General features: G+C 45.7%; 2 protein-coding genes and 1 long non-coding RNA gene across 4 annotated transcripts; 1 reads left to right on the top strand and 2 right to left on the bottom strand.

Moving 5' to 3' along the window:
- Positions 1–561: 561 nt before the first annotated feature.
- Positions 562–5,330, bottom strand: gpr173 (G protein-coupled receptor 173). The gene is made up of 2 exons (XM_029157159.3): positions 4,823–5,330; positions 562–4,002 (listed from the first exon to the last, which is right to left on the bottom strand). Exon 2 carries the CDS (start codon positions 3,826–3,828, stop codon positions 2,638–2,640), a length of 1,191 nt encoding a protein of 396 aa, XP_029012992.1. The 5' UTR covers positions 3,829–4,002; positions 4,823–5,330; the 3' UTR covers positions 562–2,637.
- A 4,689-nt stretch (positions 5,331–10,019) lies between these two features.
- Positions 10,020–19,309, top strand: foxp3b (forkhead box P3b). 2 transcript variants are annotated; one of them, XM_029157581.2, is made up of 13 exons: positions 10,084–10,276; positions 10,494–10,598; positions 14,253–14,376; positions 14,757–14,847; positions 14,930–15,068; positions 15,235–15,330; positions 15,501–15,588; positions 17,777–17,851; positions 17,924–18,077; positions 18,319–18,395; positions 18,570–18,671; positions 18,894–19,015; positions 19,108–19,309. In XM_029157581.2, exons 3-13 carry the CDS (start codon positions 14,296–14,298, stop codon positions 19,163–19,165), a joined length of 1,083 nt encoding a protein of 360 aa, XP_029013414.1. In that variant the 5' UTR covers positions 10,084–10,276; positions 10,494–10,598; positions 14,253–14,295; the 3' UTR covers positions 19,166–19,309. The 2 variants fall into 2 exon arrangements, with proteins under 2 accessions (XP_029013412.1, XP_029013414.1); XM_029157579.2 differs by having other exon boundaries at positions 10,020–10,276; positions 18,894–19,309.
- LOC129604351 (uncharacterized) lies at positions 15,472–17,989 on the bottom strand. The gene is made up of 2 exons (XR_008695153.1): positions 17,849–17,989; positions 15,472–15,830 (listed from the first exon to the last, which is right to left on the bottom strand). It is a non-coding gene; the product is annotated as an uncharacterized LOC129604351 (long non-coding RNA).
- Positions 19,310–19,774: the final 465 nt, after the last annotated feature.

The following is a 19,774-nucleotide window of genomic DNA, read 5'->3' as shown; positions in this document are numbered from 1 at the left end:
GTGTCAGTTCAGCGTTTGCTGTGAGCATCGACTCATCATCCGAAACGGCGAACAGTGTTTGAGCAGCTGCCTTTTCAAATGCACATCCATGTGGTTCTCGGTTTATGTTTGCCCACGTCTGCGGCTCTGATTAAAAGCTTCAGTCTTAGTGGACCCGAGGCCAAAATGTTTAAACGGTGTCACATGGGTCACACCGGAACAAGGATGAAAAGATGGAGAACATTTAGTTTGCTTATAATGAGGATGATCAAAGAGGCAAAACTGAGCGAAACAGTCACAAATGCTTTAAGTGCATGAAGCAGCAATGTGTGTTCTCTGGTCAGTGGAGGTGTAACTTCCCCTGTCCTTAATAAGATCTACAGAAATACTTGTGATTATATAAATTGTTCTTATATCTATATTTTTGCTCAGCATATTGCCCAATCATGCACAAAAACAGTCAGAACTAATGGAAACTGCAGCATCTGACTTTTAGAGTGAATCAACATGCGTCCACATCAACTAATGTTTGAACATTGGGCTTCATGTGTCAAATCCTCAATGAAACATTCAGAGTCAGTGTTTGCGTCTGGTCATGTCTCAACACTTTATCTCAAGCATTTTTAACTTCATTGGTCATAAATATATACAAAACTCCAGAATAACTCCACAGCTGTAACACAGACAGTTACAGTGAGTGTTCGAAAACATTCAGACCTTTGTGTCAAAAACTGTCCACATGGGAAACAATAAGGAAGTATCGGCAGCGTCACGTCTCTCACGCAAACAGTTGAAACTTTCCTCCTCTGTAAATAAAAGCTCAGACGTCTTCCCAGGCTTCTCTCCACAGGAAAACAGCTGCTGCAGCACAAGTCTGTTCTTTTCTCCTCTTTGTGGCATTGTTTGGACGTTTTTAATGGAGTAAGGCCATAAGTCAGACCAGATGTTCTCGATGGCGTCCTCCTTCCTCGCCCATCTCAGCTTTGGGACCACGTCATGCTGTCAGACATTCACTCATCAGTTACAATCTCTGTGCCCTGTCATTTAGTTTCAGGATCATTCAGTGTGATGATGAACACAATGTAATTTCAGTTAGAGCCGAATATCAGTGGAGACAAAAACTCATCTCTAGACTTCTTCTGTTCCTCACACGTCTTCACTTCCATTGACTCTGCAGTGTTTGTTTCACTTCCGCCAACTGATGCACAACAGAGTTTCTCTGTGGTGAAACATTTCACATAAAGAACATTACAGAAACTAGAGGCGCCATAACCCATCACTTAAAAGTGCAGTGACACTATAATACAGCCTGCGAATGTACATGATGTAAAACAAGCTTCGGCTACTTAAACGTACGCCGGAGAAAAGAGCACGAGGCTCCGGCTGAACATTCAAAGTATAGATCTGAATCAAACTGAAAGGTCATTAAGAGCTTTTAGACACTTCCTCCCAAACGTTAGTCAGTAAAATGCAGTTTTCTGATTTATTTGTCTGAAATACTTCTGTCAAACTTTGAACATGTTCAGGAAAAAGGAGGGAGGTTCAGTCGCATGCAGCTCTGAAGGAGAACCACAGGAAGCTGCCGTCTGCTTTTCCAGAACCAGCAGCAACGAGACGTTTTTACTGGGACCCAGTTCAACCACTGGACCCTCGTCTGTAAGCAGATGTACAGGACGATGGGTCACCGTCAGCTTAGTTATGGTAAACCTACAGCGGAAGCTGCTGGAGAACTGCTGGACACTTACACTGTCCTTAACAGAACATCCACATGACGTGTTGGTTGTTTGGAAGGAATCACAAAATGGAGAGACAAAAAATGAAAAGGGAAAACCAGCAGGAAGTAGAACATAGCTGTTTCGTCAACATTTACCTGTTTAATGTACGTTCAGACTCAACAACCTGTTTATTATCAACTGAGCTGATCGGGTTGTTTTCTAGAGTTTGGTTATTAATAAAAAGACTCAAAGCCACAACCAACTGTCTCCACTCACTGTAAGTCACTGTGAAACCAGACCAACCTAGTTTCACCTTCCTCTTCAGCTCAGCTGCTCTGAAACTGTTCAAACACACGAGCGAGTCACACGGTTGAACTGGGTCACACAGTTCTGGAAAAGGACGGGCTCCATCACTACATCATTCAGCGTCTGGAACCATTTCTCCGGTACCAGCATCGTATTCAAGATCGTATGCTGCAGTTGTTCTTTCTAGTAGAGATTTGTAAAATCATTTCCAGGCTCTACTTCATTATTTTGATCTTTGATAACAAAACCTTGATGTTGGAGTCTTTGGACGGAGCTTCAGAACCACAACATTAATCACAGGTCCTTGTTGTTTAGTGTATCCTCCCCTCTGGTACTACACATTCACATTATCTGGCTTTAGCAACGTTTCCAATGCAGCCTGAAACGAGTAACAGCAAACCAACGTTCTCCGTTCCAGCCTCCAGAGGCGGAGGAACTCAAGCGTTTTGTGACCGTCAGGGTCTAAGTGTGTTTGCAGTCCAGGCAGACAAGGACGGACGATGGGACACATGCAAAACATTTCCGTCTGATTACCATTACCTTCACTAGTTTACACTACCTGCAATGAAAAAGCTCAAACATAAACACCTTTTCTCAATGTGTACATCCTCATCATCATCATCATCATCTCCTCTGTTTACATGACACAATAAGGCTCTCGTGGCAAATGAGGTTTAGTCCTGCAGCAGGCTGGTAGGTGGGAGAGGAGCCCTTTCTTCAAGTCTTTGTTGAGGAAGAAGCAGACAATGGGGTTGACGCCAGCTTGGGCGAAGCTCATCCACACGGTGGTGGACAGGTACCGGTGCGGTACTGTGCAGGCCTTCACAAACACCCTCCAATAGCAAGCCACTATATAGGGAGACCAGAGCACCAAGAAGAGCAGCGTGATCACGTAGAACATCCTGCCCAGCTGCTTCTCCGCCTTGAACTCGTCCATGCCTAAGAGGCGCCGGTTCTGGTTGTGCAAGTTCTGCCGGATTCCCAGCAGAGTCGGCGGCATCGGGCCCCTGCCGAAGCCGGCGATCCAGTTGGCTGCAGCTTGGCCGGTAGCACCTGGCCCGTGGAAGGTCCAGTTCTGGCTGATAGCCGGTACCATCTGGACCGGCTTCATTTTCCGGTGCTTGTACTCAAAGAGCAGTAACTTCATGTAGACGACGTGCGTGGCGAGGATGAGCACTGCCAGCATCAGCATGAAGCCCAGCGTATCGTTGGCCTTGAAGTAGCGATGCTCGAAGATGCACTGGTCCTCCTCCCGGATGAACTTGTAGGTGCCCACGTCAAACACGGGTGGAAAGGCCATGGCCACCGACAGCGTCCACACCATGCACACCACGGCCACGCACGTCCAGAACGTCATGCGCTTGGAGTAGAAGCGGTGGTGAGCAATGGCCATGTAGCGCGTGACGCTGATGCAGAAGAGCATGAAGGCGGCGTGGAAGCAGAAGAGCACCGCCATGAAGGCCACCACCTTGCAGCTCAGAACGCTGTAGGTCCAGGCCGAGCCGTTCTTGATGGACACCAGCACAAACGGGAAGCAGATGGCCGAGCGAATGGTGTCCGCCAGGCACAGGTCCAGCAGGAAGTAATACGGGGCCTTGTGCAGGGCTCTGTCCCGCAGCACCAGCAGAGACACCACCAGGTTGCCAACGAGGCTGATGCAGATGATCAGGCCCAGCAGCACCAGCTTGATATACGTGGACACGGCCGGCGCGGTGCTCTCCGCGACCAGGCCGCCCGCAGGGGGCCCGGCGGCCGCCACGGGGCCCGCGGGCCCCCGGCTGCTCTCGTTTCCATTGGCCATCTCGAATGCCTCCCCCACTCCCCCCATCCCGCCGCTGCTCCGGGCCCCGGAGCCGCCACGCCACCGGCCGGCTGCGCGTTCGTCTTCGTGGTTGCGTCCGTGCACCTCAACGGAACCGCTCCCATCCACATCGCCGCATGTCGAACGGGCTCGTTGGGTTTGTCTATTATGTCGCGTCACGTCCGGATCCTCTGCAAGAGCCTGGAAATAATCACAGAGACAGGTGTTAATGTTTGTAGCCGCCTGTTGGAACGCGGCTGCTTCACTTCTAACGCAGTGGTTGCAGATGTTTGACTCCAGGCAGGATAAACAGTCAAAAGGTTTAAAAGATGATGAGAAAATCATCACACTGTTGGAGGTTGGAGTAAAACAATAAAGCAGAGCTATCGTCTCTCTGGGGGCTCCACAAACAGATCAATGTTTAAATATTAGGGCGTTAGAGTAAAATGGGCCGTGGGGGAAAATGCTTTGTCAAGCAAACGGCAGTAAATGCTGGACATCAGGATGAGAGCGCTGCTGCTGCAGCAGCGTGGGGTGAAGGTGGTGAAGCAACCAGTTACAGGTTGAAACACCCTGGAACCATTGACTGGATCCAGTACGAGGCCGGAGAACCGCTCTGCAGCAGCAGCAGCGGCAGCGGGGCCACATCACATTTCGGTTCTGGCTTTTATGAGCTCCGGTGGGTGAAGGCAGCCGGGAGCTACGAGCAGCGGAGCCGCTGTGCGTCTGAAGGAGGAGCTTTGCGGAGCTGGAAGTTGGTTGGTGGTGGAGGCCAGAGTCACTGTCAGGAACTGGGTAGCAACAGCAGCAGCCCTGGCTCCATGTCGGGGGGAGGAGGCGACTCACCGAGCATCCGGCCTGCACGGCCCGATGCGGGCCCGCTCCCCATCATCAGCAGCGTCGCTCTGTAAAACAGAACACCTCCATGCACGAGCTCCAGCGGAAAAGCACGCACACGCACACGCGCCGCGCGGCGCGGCCCGCAGGGCGCTGCTGCGTTCAGGGTGGCGGTGCCGCTTACCTGCTCAGCTGCTCGTCCCGCACCGTCGAAGGGAAAATGAGCCAAGACGAAACGTGCTCAGGTCGATTTAAAGGAGACAACTGTGCGTCTCCTCCTTCTTCTTGTGCAGCGCGTGTCTCCGTGTTTTCCACGGGAGCTGGTGCCGCTGAAAATCCAAACCCAGAGACGGAACGCGACGGGGCTTCATTGTTTATGGTCCTCCTGTGGCGTCAGTGAACGCATCCTCGGTGGGAGCCGACCAGCGTCAGCCCCCGAACCTGGCGGCCGCGCCACCGAGCGCAGGCCAGCGGCGTCGGGCTGCGGGACGACTCCGACACCAAATCTCATACTGTCCCGCAGCCCATTAGCGGCCGAGCATCTTACGCAGGTGGAGACGTGGGACGAGCCGCGGGTGGAAAAATCCTCAGTGGACGTTACCCGACACGCGCAGCATCCAAACGTCGAATCCTGCTGCTGTCGGCAGTGACTTTAATCCCGCCTGAATGGACCGAGTGCAGGGGCGAACGCAGCCTGCTATGGCTGCGGGCACAAGCCCCCCCCCCAACCCCCCCTCACCGAAACAGAGCACTGAGGGGTTGATGCTTGAAAAGCAAAAGCATCACTTTAATACGAAATTATAATTGCTATAATCTGCCATGTAACAGACAGTAGAAGTAGTGACCAGTGCTTTGTCTCATTGTGTAAAATGGCACATATATGTTATTATTTACACAGGACAAGTATTCAGTGGGTGTAAACAATGATGAATAATAAAACAAATGTCAAAGCAGATTATCATGTAATCATCAACCAACGTCTATCAACGTCTGTTGTTCAGCGGTTAGAACTGGGAGAAACAAGTGTACACAAACACAAAAATATTATCCTCAATGCTCACCAGACTCTACAGGACAAGTTGTGTATGTTACTGAGGAGTTCAGAGCATATGAGGAGCATTTCTAAAATAACATACGTAGGAATGAATGTGTCTAAAACACCACGATGATCCAGTCAGACACAGTGACAGACGCTTCTCATCATTAGCTCATCAATTTACCCTGAAGCAGATCCCAGCATGTGTGGATGTCAACACTGCAGCTACAGCTTCATGGGCTGTACAGGTTCTGTGGCCCACTGGGCCGAGCTTGGCAGTGGTGCTGACATAATGAGCTTCATAGTGTGGCCTGGCCCAGTGTAAATGTTCCGGCCGCACTGCCATGGTTCTGTACAGCAGCTGTCTGCTCTGCAGGAAGCTCAGCACAACATCTGAGCATCAGCAGTTCTGGTCTGCCTCATTCTCATTCTCCTCCAAACCAGCTCATTTAATAATTTAATATGACACAGGAGCTCAGCATCTATCTTATTTACACCTGCGTGTGAAGGCAGCGGCCTCTGTGTGAACTCACCTTTTGGTCATGTAGCTGTTTATGCTCCTGACTTCGAAGCTGAGAGTGGGTAGTGCATTGTGTAGTTTTATTCATTGTGTGGTATTGACTCGCAGCTGGGATTTAGAATCGTCCAGTTTATTCTGATAAAAGAATATAACACAACCCACACCAGGCTAAAAATCTTGCCTCTCTCCTGTACCTCTCCCACCGGAGTCATGACAAAAAGGGCACATGCGGACACAGAGGGTGAGCGTGGGGCGCTGCAGCAACATAAATTACGAAAATACTTAAAATAAATTAAACACGTACCCAATAAAAGAATATTTCACTAGAACCACATGTTGTCACTGAAATGCAACTTTGGAGAAAACTGCCTGGAAGTAAATTAACAGACCTCCTCTGAGGTGAAGCATTTTCTATGGCTCAGCTGTTAAGAGCAGGTTAAATGACACTAATCATCAGGTTTCATGTGCTGCATTTAAATTACACGTGAGTGGAATGTGCTTGTTTTTCTAAACCGCTTGTTTCGTGTAAAACACTTCCAACAAGGTCAGCAACAAACTGCCACCACACCTAACGTCCCTACCATCCTGATTATTTTCACTTTCACACAGGTCTGTTTGGGCTGCTCGCTTCGAAAAAGGGAATTTTCACGTGTGACTCATTGAACTGTTTTTGCTCAGGCTGAAATTTGACCCAGAAAATGTTTCAAATAACTGAGGCCTCAGAGAAAGTGTAGGCGCCACTCGTACAGTGGGCGCTTTCAGATGGATGTAAGTTGGACTAAACACGGGCCCAAATCTAACTGAGGCCTCCTCAACATACAGTAGACGCATGCTGTAGTGACTGAGCTGTGGTCCTGGTTCCCTCTGGTCCACTTCAGCACGAGAAGCTGCCAGATCGTATGTCACTGAAGCAAACATCAACGAATCTAAGCAGCGGGTTGATTGTTTAGAAATAATCATGGTAAAAGTGCACACATGAACTAGAAACTGACTATGCATCGTTAGCAACACGTTTAAATGACAAAACGTGAAGTAACAAATGCAAATGAACTTGATTTTATCTCATGTTTCCGTGATTCATTTATTCAAATGAAACACTTTGAAAACCACCTAAACTGACGCAGCACATTATGTGGAACATAAAGAGTATATGTTCAGCAGCGAGACCCCGCCCCCATGCTGTTCTCTTTTGTTCTAGTCTATCCTGTTTTATTCTACTGCTCAGCTCAGAACCTGAGCATTCCATTGACCACATAGAGTACAGCTGTTTGGAGGAAGATGGAGGTGAGTGAGAGGAGGGCTGGTGAAGCAGTGGCGACATCGCACCACAGGCCACATTCAACCCAAAGGCCACAGTATGGATGACAGTAACATCTTAGAGAGTCTCAGTGGAACCTGAATGAAACAAAACTACTCGGTATTTTAAATGTTTTTAATCAGTCAGTACTTTTATTTGTCTGTGGCCTTTAGGTCTGGAGAACTGTTTTAATTAGTTCATATTTTAATGAAGTGAGGAGAAAATTGACTGATACCAGGTCTATGCCTCCAGCCACGCCCCCTAGTGTCCAGCCACTCCCACTTCCTGTGTCCCTCGCCACACTCACCTCACCGGCCCTTTGTCTGTTTTCCATGCTTCCTGTTCCAAATCCTGTGATCTGGTTTTATGAGGGTTGTGATGGATTAGACGTCATTTTGTTCTGAAAGATGTTGGCTTTAGTTGTTTTCTACCTCTTTTGTGATCTTCTTGAACTCGTTCCTCTATTACCTGGACATGCAATAAAAGCTAGTGTATGTATCAAATGGAGGATTCAGACTCATTGTTGTCCTCACCTCCAGCAGCCTGTGACATTTTCTGTCCAGCTGCGACTCGGCATTGCTGTTCTCTGTCTGGTAACAGGTTTTAATTCAGGGTGAGCAGAGCGTTACTGGATGGAAACAAGCCAACATTAAGGAAAGTGTGACTTTATCCTTTAGACGGTGAGAATTAAATGAATGAGATATAATGTAAAGTTCCTCCAGCCGATGTGTTTGAGCCTTTTCTACATGTGATGCATTTTCATTTAAAGCTGTTGTAACTGTTGAAAAATAAAGTTGCACAGAAAGAGTTGGTGCACGAAAAGGGGCCACATGAGCGATGAGGCCCTGAACAGACACTACCTAATAAGGTCAATAATAAAGACCAAATGTAGAAAGAAGATGAAGCCTGAGCTTCCGCTGCGCCTCGGTGGCATTCTGTTAGGTGAGATAACCTTTGACAAGACAAAAAAGAACCTCAGAACGAGCTGTTTACACCTGTTAGAATGTCATTCGGCATGTAACTGGGCTTTCCCCCCGCTCGCAGCAGTTAATGCTTCCTCCATCTGAGGTTGTTGATACTGAAAATGACTGAGATGATGAGTTTACGCAGAACAATCACTTTGACACCAGGAAATAATATTTCCGAAGAGTTTGAATCTGTAACAAAATGTTCAGGGTCAACTTGGCCCGGAAACGTTGGGTTTAAATGTTGGAAGAAAACGGTGAAATTGGTGGGTCCTGAGCTCTATAAATCTACTGAAACCATTGAGGGGCATCACTGGAATCAAGATACCAAGTGCTTCATGGTTCGGTCCTTAGTGACCTTTGTAAAGAGAAGGAAATGAAGCGCTCACATGTCACATGAGCTCTGGTCAACTACAGACACAGCTGCGACAGACTCACTAACTGCTATTGCTTCTAATCCATCAGTATCTCCACAAACACACATAATCGAGGGAACAATTATTGGTTCTTCACCACGTTAAATGTGATAAAATGAAACTAATTTACATACAAACAAATTAAAAAGCTAATTCTTCTAACACTTTCAACTCCTTTGTTTTCATGGCTTCATATTTGTAGGTTTTTAAATTTGCTTCTGTTGGAGTGGTGGTTTTAAATGAACAGCAGTGAGGTGAATTCAGGAACAAGCCAAAACGTTTCCTCATTGAGCAGCTGATGTGAGTGAATGCATATGTTCTAATCACAGCTCAGAGATGTTTGAACCCTGAATATGTTGACTGTGGAGCCACTGGTTCACTCATGACAACCTCCAATGTAACGAAGTGAACAAAGTAAACCAGATCAGTGACCAGATCCATTAACACTCTGTTTCATCTCACATTCAGAATTCAGGACTTTCACTGTAAAATGCCACGTCGCCGCTCCAATCAAACCTTGATGAAAAACTACTCAGCGTTAGTTTCGCTCGCATCCAGGGACGGGGGAAGGAGTGAATCACACACATCGACAATATGATTCTCACTCTGAATCACAGAGGCATCATCACTTACAGTACACATGCAGGCTCCCAGAAGTTTGTCAGCACAATTCAAAAACTACATTGACGCCTCATCATCTTGTATGATCTGAGAATAGAGTCATCAGAGCCTTTCTCACATTGTCGACATTCACACAGAGGAACCACAGCAACAAGTGACGACACAGGAATGAAGCCAGTTCCTTTCACTTACTGTAAATAACTAGGTTAAAGTTCACAATATTAAACAAAGTTTACTTTCTTTAATATCGATTTACGATTGCCCTGTACAGTAAACACAGCGCGAGCTTCACCAAGAGCTGTTGTTGGTTCTATATCCAACTGGGCCGTGACCAGTGTCAGAATGAGTGAAGTCAGCTTTACCACTGCTGTGGGTAGACATCACCTGCAGCAGGCCAGATGTGACATGAGCTCCACGCGCCCTCCCTCCTCAAACATGTGGAAACATCAGAACACGTATAATGCATCTCTGCAGCTCCGTGCATCTGTGGTTCAATGGTTCAGGGATGAAGGTCTCCCACAGTGTCTGCAGCTTTAGCCGATTCACTGTAACTGGGAGAAAATGAAGCAGGGCAGCAGCTTCAAGACCAACGTGTGAACGCCTCAGACCCTGTAGGCAGCATCAGCATGTGCAGATATTGCTCAGGTGATGAGCAGCCGTCAGATCTCTGCCACGAAGGTGTCGCTGTGTTTTGATTTGATGATGACCTGGATCCGTCCTCCGGCGTCATGAATAAATACTGAGTGGCTCCGTCGGAACTTTACTGAGCGACCCCTTCGTCTGGTGAGTGTTTACCTTCACCTTAGTGTCAGCGTCAGCTTTTAGAAACGTCTTTAATAGAGATGATGAAATAGGAGGAAAACTATTAATATATAAAATTGAATTTAAATATTAATGCTCGCCTCCTGTTAAATATACCGATGCTGAGCTTTTCCAGCTGTTTTTATTCTCTGCCTTCATCTTCAGAGCTTTTACTTTTTGACTTTTCTTGAACATTTAGTTGCTGTTGCTTATTTCCTGTGGAATAACTCCCCCTCTGCATCATCTTGTCGCCTGAGAGAAGGAAGCCAAAGACAGGCAGGAGGTTCTGCAGCCAGCTGACACGGTAAGAACCGAGCTCGTTGCCTTCATCTCATGTTCGGGAGCACTGAACTGGGCCGAGACCAGTTCTGATGCGTTGCAGGCCCTGGCCTGGTGGTAAAGTCTCTGCGCCTCTCCTGATTCTGATCTGATCCGTGGTTTCATGCAGCAGGAGCCACAGCTCCCATGTGCTTCGTAACACGTTTCAGGCATTTTAGACTTTATTTAAACAGATTCTTATCAAAGTATTGTATCAAGTAAAAAAACGAAACCTGAAAACTCAACGTCACGTCGCTGAGGCTGCTTAGAATCAAAGCTCACGTGTGTTGCTCCAGTTTCACTTACTGTTTTTTTATGTAAATTTTAAATGTAAAATAGTTATTAATAGTTATTATTTAACTCACCTCAGTTTCATTTCTTTAGCTCCATTTCACAACAAAAATTATCTTAAAGCATTATCAAGGCACTTTACAAGGTCTAAGACCTGACTAAAGAAAACTTTTATTAATAAATTGTAATTTATATGTATATATATATATGTGTGTTTGTTTGTTTGTGTGTGTGTGTGTGTGTGTGTTTGTATCTCTATCTACACACACACACACACACACACACACACACACACACACACACACACACACACACACACACACACACACACACACACATATGTAATATTCTGAATAGCAACAGTGGAGAAAAACTTTCTTATACTGTATGAATGTAGAGGACGAAACATTCAGGAGAACAAGGTTCCGAGTGGACAAACATCTGCCACAACTGGATGATGTGAAAGAGAGAAAAGAGCAACAACAACAACAGACATAGAACGGTTGAACCAGACACACAGCCGAGAGTCTGGTGATTTCTCTAGATGAGGACAGAGGAGAACTACAGGAGAATCAGAGTCACATGTAGAACTACTGTTACAGTAGTGATGGAGGACACGAATAGAACCCAGAACAGCTCAGTGTATGAAGGACGCCCAGTGTCTGAGTCTGTAGCAGCTTTACTAAGGAGCTTCATAGTAACACCTGTAACTAGAAGGAAGGTTCTAAGCCTTTGTAGAACCTGACCTGAAGCTGGTTCCACAGGGGGGCTTGGCCTACATGCAGAACCTCTATAACCACCAGTAGACCAGCTCAGAGAGAGAAGCATGAGTAGCTTTGAAAAGATGGAACTGATCATTAGGAGCTTTGTAGGTGAGGAGAGGCAGAGAATGTGATGGAGGAGAAATGTGATCTGTTCCTGAGTACAGTCAGGCTGCAGCTTTTAAAGAGTCACTGGAGCACGGAGTTACAGTGGTCCACTCTGTGATAGAACGCAATCTATTGTATCGAGTGCAGTCAAGATCTGACAGGACGAGGACAGAAACTAGACTCTGCAGCTTAGAGAAGATCATCTGTGGCTTCCTGCAGGCGTATTTAGCTACTATTTACTGATTGGATCTTGGCCTCTAGTTCTACATGGTCCAGTAGCTTTGACCACAGCCACCATAGCAGCACCAATCGGGAAATATGCTCCTAATAAGGTTAGAATCTATGAATGTGGCAGATTATCACACTCTGACATTTTACATGAAGGTTTGAAAGTTTAAGTTTCAGGACACATGACACGTATTCAGCTTCATTCAGTGAAATGCATCATTAAAGCAATGACTCTTAATGAACTGAGTAAAGTCAGGCCAGACCTGTTGTTAGACTGTAGAACAGTAGTTTTTTACTTGTCTGTTGTCTGTTCCAAGGGTTCAGCTTTTAGAAACAAATTACTGTTAGTTGTGAAACTTTAAGACTTCAAAGAACCCGAGTTTCCATTTTAATCACATTCCTGTAGTCCTGCTTTTAGCATCCACCCACAGACAGTACTGTGCTACGCCCCATCACCTCCATCAGCCCCTTCTCCTCTATCACCTCCAGCAGATTCATCACCTCCCTCAGCTCTATCAGCTCCAATCACTAGAAAACAATCATTATTTCCTCAGAGGAAAAGTGTTGAATAAACCTTTGTCCGTCGTCAGTAAATGTGGGCAAACGTGTTTTCAAGTGGAGCAAAAAGTCCAATGTCTTTTCAGTTGTGTTGTGTCATGAAACTTTGAGTTTGAGGTAAGGTGTTCCTATTAACTGTGGCCTCATCTTCCCTGGGCTGCTGCCCCCCCACTGGGCACCGAAGGTCTTGTCATTTCTAGAAGTCAGCGTTTCTTTTATGTTCTTCGTTATCACTGCCATTTCAAATAAACAGAACCTGATCATCAGCTGCATTAGGATTTACAGCAACAACAGACTGATGGGAGATTAAAGGCCATGAGTTTGTTTCTCTTTCTCTTTTTGGTTCATTATAGAAACATGAATTTAAGTGAGTTTCAGTTTGACAACTAAAGGTCTTGTGCTTCCAAAAAAATATCAACTTAAACACACTTTCCACACACCTAACTTCCATTTTGCATCAATGATGACTCATTTGTCCCCGTCTGGCATTTTATATCATATGCACTAGAATCCATCAGTCCAGAACTTTAACATGAGTCTGCCTCAGCAAGCGCTGAACGCTGCAGCCATCTTTTCAGCAGACGTCAGGAAACGGGGCTGTGCACAACCACACGTTTGCTTTGTGGGCTGTAAAACATCCAAACGCAACCTGAAGAAGTATATTTCACACTTCAGCATCTGGCGTCCTGCTGAGCGCACGGCCTCATGTTCCGTATCACTGTCATGTGCAGCATGTGGTCGTACTAGTTTGTGACTGATTACAGCATCACAGCAGGAAACGGCTCCAGCCTCTCGGTGGATGTTGACTCACAAATAAGCAAACACGGTTTTTGACGCGGAGTTTGCAGCTTGTGACTAAATTTCTCCTCACTTTGACACGCTTGGTTTTGGTGAAGGTTGAAGGAAAACCAGAATGAGACACGGCTGCGAGAAGCCACAACTATGATGCCTGCTCTCACTTTCTACTGAATTCTGTGGGTGTGCATTTGCATAAGACACATGGCTGCTTGGTTTATCGTAGAATTACACGTTTTCCTACAACCTGGAAGAAAACACTGATGTGACTGAGAGATAAGCAGCAGAAAGGCTCCCTTTTCATCTCTTCACTAATTTCCTTTTGCAAAGCTTTCACGTGAGCTTACGATGGTTGATGTGATGAGATAGTGTCATCAAAACCAACACATAGCCATGACGCAGGAGCTTGTGTTAAACCAAGGAGAAATGCAGAAATCAACAGCTGATTCCTGCAGAAACAGGAAAAAAGGGCATCCAGATGTCAGTGGCTGCAGGTGATCAGGTGTCAGGGTGCTGCAAGAGTAGAGTGTGTGTGTGTGTGTGTGTGTGTGTGTGTGTGTGTGTGTGTGTAGGTGTGTGTAGGTGTGTGTGTGTGTGTGTGTGTGTGTGTGTGTGTGTGTGTGTGTGTGTGTGTGTGTGTGTGTGTGTGTGTAGGTGTGTGTAGGTGTGTGTGTGTGTGTGTGTGTGTGTGTGTGTGTGTGTGTGTGTGTGGTTGTGGATGTGTCACAGCACCTGTTGTGAGCAACCACAGCTTCTATGCATGTTTTCACACTGAATATTTGGCTGGGCCTCAGTAAATGCTGCCGCAGCTTCTCCTGACACCTGACGGAGGAAAGCTGTGAGCTGCAGAAGGAAGGCAACACCTGAACTGCTGCTGATGCTCTTTGTATTTGATGCAGGCACCTGCTCCAAGCCCTTAAAGTCTCTTCTGTCACTGACAAGATGCCAGAGACGTCCAGCGAGGACAACGTGCGCGCTCCTCCTCAGCACAGCGAGGTGTCGCTGCCTGCAGCAGGAAGCCAGGTACATGACATCACTCGGCCCACGGAACGAGCTTCACCACTTCCTAAACACACGCGGGAGGTTTTCCTGTGTTGGTGCAGGTGGAAACACTGTTCGGATGGTTATAACACATTATTGTACAGGTAGAATTAGAGGATTACTGAACTTTTTTCTGATTTCAATTTGTTCGTGGTAATTTATTCTGTTGTAAACAATGACTTCATAACTTACATTTAACTTACTGTCATTGATCGACTTATCCCCAATTACTAAATCCTAAAATTAAAACTTTGTAAAAGTGTAACATAGCCTCATCTGCTACGGTGGTTGAGTCCTGGCTGAAGCATTTAATGGCTCCATCCTGGATCCTCAAGGCCTGTTGCTGCTGTTTCCTCCTTCAGTGTTGGAGCCTTGTGGGGGGAGCCAAGCAGAAACAGCAGAGACCGTCAGTCCTGCGCCAAGTCTCCTACACGGCATCCAGACGGCAGCATGGTAACGTATGGCGTCCCCTCCGCCATGACTTTGGTGCAGGTAGCTCTGACAGGTTAAAGCACCAAACGCCTTCTTTCTCCAGAGGCCAGTGCTGCTGCCTGTAAAGAGGAGGTGGATGTCCGGTGCCCCCACCAGGCTTGCTCACAAACAGCCTCTAACTTGCTGTCCTTGACAAGATCCGGGGCCAAGCACGGCTCCATGGAGGCCCGGCTTCATGAAGGGTAACTCACATACTGCTGCCTGTGGAAATAGACCAGCTGTGGCTCCGTGGAGGCTGGTTTCACTTGACAGACTCTGAAAGCACCACAGAAATGAACCTTTAAGTTTTGAGAATTCTCTGTGGATTCTGCAGAAACATGTGATGTGACATCTGTGCTTTATCTTCAGGACCATTCCCGAAGGCATGAGTGTCCTGTTTATGAGTGGGCTCTGCCGCTGGCCTGGCTGTGAGGCTGTGCTTAAAGACTTTCCTAGTTTCCTAAAGTGAGTCACTTTTCAGGACGCTGTTCTACATGATGAACATCTGTTTTACTGTCACAAATGAAACTAAAATGTGCACTATTTGAACCTCCAGTCATGGCAGGAATGTTAGATGGGACGAGAGCCATTAAATGAAAAGGCCGCTTCTCAGCTTCCTTTTATTTACTTTCCAGGCATCTGCATTCTGAACACAGTCACGGGGACAGGAGCATTGCCCAGTGGAGGCTGCAGCAGGACATAGTTCAGCGTATGGAGAGTCAGGTGAGCATTAGAGGAGCAGTCTGAGCAGACAACCAGGCCAGGTGGGATGGAGAGTTGCTCCAGTGTGAGCTGGGTCGTCCTCTGCCTCCTCCCAGTGGGCCGAGCCTGGAACACGAGGCGTCTGTGCATGCTCATCTAAAGGGAATTGGCTCTTCATCTCAGATGGTCTGACACCTTATCTTTTCATTCGTGACCGTATGTCACGAAGAGCAACTGATGACTGATTGATTGCAGTAGGTGAACTAAATGGGAAGTGAAAAAATAAAATCAGAACTAGAACTAAAACATAAATAAGGAGCCAGATCCTTGACACCGTAGACAAGAATCCTAACCCTTCCCAGTAATCTCAATTAATAATTAAACATAATCCACAAAAAGTAGAGACCAAATCCTGTGGATCCCAAACCAGACACACTTCGACAACCGTCAATATCAAAATGACTCACTACTAGTAACTTAAGAAAGGTTGAAGTGAAACGCCTGACAGAGGATAACACGCTCCCTATTGTTGGTCGTCCGGTCCAGAAGCCAGTTAACCAGCATCCACAGACCCAGGATGAACCCACCTCTGCACAGGTCGGCCTTTTGTCTCCAGTAATAAAGGTCAACCTAGGTCATTCATAGGTAAAAGCCACAACAGCTGAACTGGGGATCCAATAACCACACACACGCACGCACACACACACACACACACACACACACACACACACACACGCACACGCACACACACGCACACACACTCACACACGTCGCCTGTCACTCGTTACAGTTTTATCTGCCGCTTTGACCTGTTTTGCATTACTAGGTTCTACTTATTTTAATTTTCACTATTCCAGCAGAGCACCAAACACATGTAGCAAATGTGCAAACCCGTTCTCATTGAATTGGAACAATTTCTTCTTCCTTTTGCAAAACAGTTAACACTGATGTCATTCAAACAGTCTAAACTCCATTGTTTCCGATTTGGTGTCCAAAGGAAAACCTATTAGAAACTATTAGAAATCAGTAAGATATTATTAATAATTCAGTTTTCTGCCACAGTTTAAAAAATGAATGTCATGGATTCAGTAAATCAACGCATTTCTTCATCTGGATCAAATTCTTTGCATGAAAGGTAAATTTTATATAAAGTAAAAAGAAAACAACTTATAGCAACAGGCTACAATCACAATCAATGATGCACTGATTTACACTGAGATCAGTGGTTTGTATTTTGCTGTCCACTGTTATGACTGAATGGCCGTGTTCATATACTTGATTGCAAATTGTACTGTTTGGAGGCAAAATGAGTTTTTGCTGCATATTTCAAGTGTTTTGATGCGGTTAGGGCCTTCTGGAAACAAAACGTGCAATTTTGACAATGGAGCTGAACTATTAGGGAGAGGTGTTGTTTCATTGGACGGCTGCATCAAAGCGACCGATAAAAACATTAATAAAAAAACATAGTAATAAAAAGTGTTGAAAGGTATTATTTTTGAAAACCTGTCGGAGTGAGAGTTCTGCACTTTGCGTTTCCCTGGTAAATATTTCGAGTGAGCGCTCTCGCCGCTCCTTGTTTAATAGTACATCTTTCTCTGTTTGTCAAAGTAAGCTAGTGACAAGGTGATAAGCTGTTTTTGTGTATGTTTAAACGTGCTCTAAAACGCTTGGGCCTTGGATAGTTTCTGGATAGTATGAGTGTGTTTGTGACTATTGGAAAAGAACTGAAAGCTGTAATACGAAATAACGATGTGCACATACATGTATTAGCTAAGGTTACAGCTGATAATGAGTGTAATATCACATGTGTTGCTTTGCGTGTCATTTGTTGATTCAGCATTTTTCTGTTGATTTCAGTTACAATATAAATGTAAAAATAAAGAGGACTCTGTATTCTTACATTTCCTCATATTGGTACATCATCATCCTACTACTACCACTGCAAATATGAACCTATTTTACTGTATAGTTTTGGAGGAATCCATCAAAAAAAGTATCATACAGTATGTTGAATGACATCAATAGCTGAACTCTGACCTTCAATAAAATGAGTTCCTCAAATTGGTACATCACCGTTCCTTTACAGTTCTACTTAGTACTTCATATACTACTACCACACAAACAGCTCCTCCACAGCAACAACCGCATCAATGAAGCTCCGTGTTGCTCTGAGTCTGAATGAGAAATTCAACTCCACTGTGTTTTTCAGCTCACTCTGGAAAAACAGAAACTGGTGGCAATGCAGCTTCACCTGCACCTCTTTGACCACAAACACACTGACCTGGTACGTAGCCGCCGACCGGACGGCGATTCCTGATGGTAAGAACCAAACTAAGAGTTTGCTTGTCACGTGCAGAAGGCGAGTCCTGAGTGGCCGTGCAGCTTCCCCCTCTTCGCTGCCCAGCCTCAGCTGTCAGACGGGGACCGAGGGCAGCACTGGGACACCAAACGTATGGACGAGTCGTTCCAGCAGAGCTACCGCGCTGCCGGCTCTGCCCACCTTCTCACAAGTAACCAAGCTGTTCTGGGCCTCTGGACACGTTGATGCCAGAGACACAGTTTCTCGCTTTATGACTCACCTGGAGCTGGTGGAGCCACGTGTCCAACAGCTGGACGTGTGCTTCAGTCAGCTTTGTAGTGACGCTGGCTCAGCAGGGTTCTCACTGGTCTTACTTTGTGTTTGTAGGAGTCTGGTTAATTATGAAACCAATAATCTTAAACATTTCATTCTTATTATTATTGTTTTTACAGATTTGGTTTCTACTGTTGAATACTACAAATACAACAACATCCGGCCTCCGTACACCTACGCCTACCTGATAAGATGGGTGAGTTCCTATAAACATATAAAAAGCAATGTGGTTGCTTTGGATTAAAGTTATTCCTTTGTTAATGTTAATGGCCCCTTTACTGTCATACAAAAACAAGAGTAGGACTAAACAAAGTCCAGCATGTTTAAAATGGGCTCTTACAATAGTGATTCCCACTGCGTTGCTTTCCAGTCCATCCTGGAGTCTCCAGACAAACAACGAACTCTGAATGAGATCTACAACTGGTTCACCACCATGTTCTTCTACTTCAGACACAACACAGCCACTTGGAAGGTTTGACCAGCTCCTCAGCACCTTGTTCTCCTTTTAGCGTTTTTTCTGTTGGTGGAAAATGGACAAAAAAAGGAAATCATATTTGTATATTACCGTTTTTCTATTCAAACACTCAGTTTTCAAATGTACATTGGATGGAAATGAATAGTGAATCTGTGTGTTTTAGGCCACATTGGTTTCATATGGTAAAATTTAAAATCTTGTAATGTTTCCTTTACCCAGAATGCAGTGCGTCACAATCTCAGCCTACACAAGTGTTTTGTACGAGTGGAAGGAGGAAAAGGAGCCGTTTGGACGGTGGATGAAGCCGAGTATCAGCGGAGAAAAGGACAGAAGTACCACAGGTACGAAGGTCTGAGGCCAGAGGTGGTTTTAGAACAGGGGGGAAACATCTGCAGCCGCTGGAGCTTTATGTGCACCGACTGTGTCATTCCAGGGACTGTCCTGTAAAGTGGCTCACGTCTTACTCTCATTACTGTCCAGAGGAGCCCTGAGGATCAGCTGATGGCATCCACCTGCCGGGTTCTACTCGACAACCAAACCTTTGATACGTCTTTTCATGTTTTAATGACTTGTTTAATGTGTTTCTGTACACAAACTTGGTTTGTAATTTCAAATGAATAAAGACTAAACGGTTGTGTCTTTGGTCTGACTGAGTGTTGTGTCAGGTCAAAGGTCAGACGTCTCCTCCCACATGGTATCAACTTTCACAAACACACCGGCTCTGACCTTTGAAAACCTTTTCCGTTCTTGTGATCCAAGTTAGTTGTTACAGTGTAATAACACCGCATGGTGTCTGTACAGTGTCAGTGAGTCATTACAGTGACCTATGTATTTGTCTTGTAGTATTTTTAAGTGTGTCTATGTCCTATAAAAGGAAAATTCTTTTTTCTGTGCACGACTTACTGACACAAAACAAAACCACAGACTTTCACACTGTTGAATTCATCAAACCTGCACTAACGTGTTTCATGTCTGCTTCATAAATGACATCCAACATGTCACATAAAAGGACTCACAGTGAAGGGTAATGTACATTATGGGATTATGCTGGGCACTGTTGATGCAGTAGGAGTGTGTGAGCACGATTTCTAAAGGACATT

Source organism: Betta splendens, chromosome 7, assembly GCF_900634795.4.
Source record: "Betta splendens chromosome 7, fBetSpl5.4, whole genome shotgun sequence".
In the NCBI taxonomy this organism is placed as follows: domain Eukaryota; kingdom Metazoa; phylum Chordata; class Actinopteri; order Anabantiformes; family Osphronemidae; genus Betta; species Betta splendens.
The sequence above is the reverse complement of the archived record's forward strand: the minus strand, read 5'-3'. Positions and strand labels throughout refer to the sequence as shown.

What these genes read in the sequence shown, in the direction of transcription:
- gpr173 (XM_029157159.3), bottom strand. Translation starts at nt 3,828, where the DNA reads ATGGGGGGAGTGGGGGAGGCATTCGAGATGGCCAATGGAAACGAGAGC.
- foxp3b (XM_029157579.2), top strand. Translation starts at nt 14,296, where the DNA reads ATGCCAGAGACGTCCAGCGAGGACAACGTGCGCGCTCCTCCTCAGCAC. An exon ending in TTCAGCGTATGGAGAGTCAG is followed by an intron (nt 15,589 to 17,776) that starts GTGAGCATTAGA and finishes TGTGTTTTTCAG; the next exon opens with CTCACTCTGGAAAAACAGAA. An exon ending in ACCACAAACACACTGACCTG is followed by an intron (nt 17,852 to 17,923) that starts GTACGTAGCCGC and finishes TGTCACGTGCAG; the next exon opens with AAGGCGAGTCCTGAGTGGCC.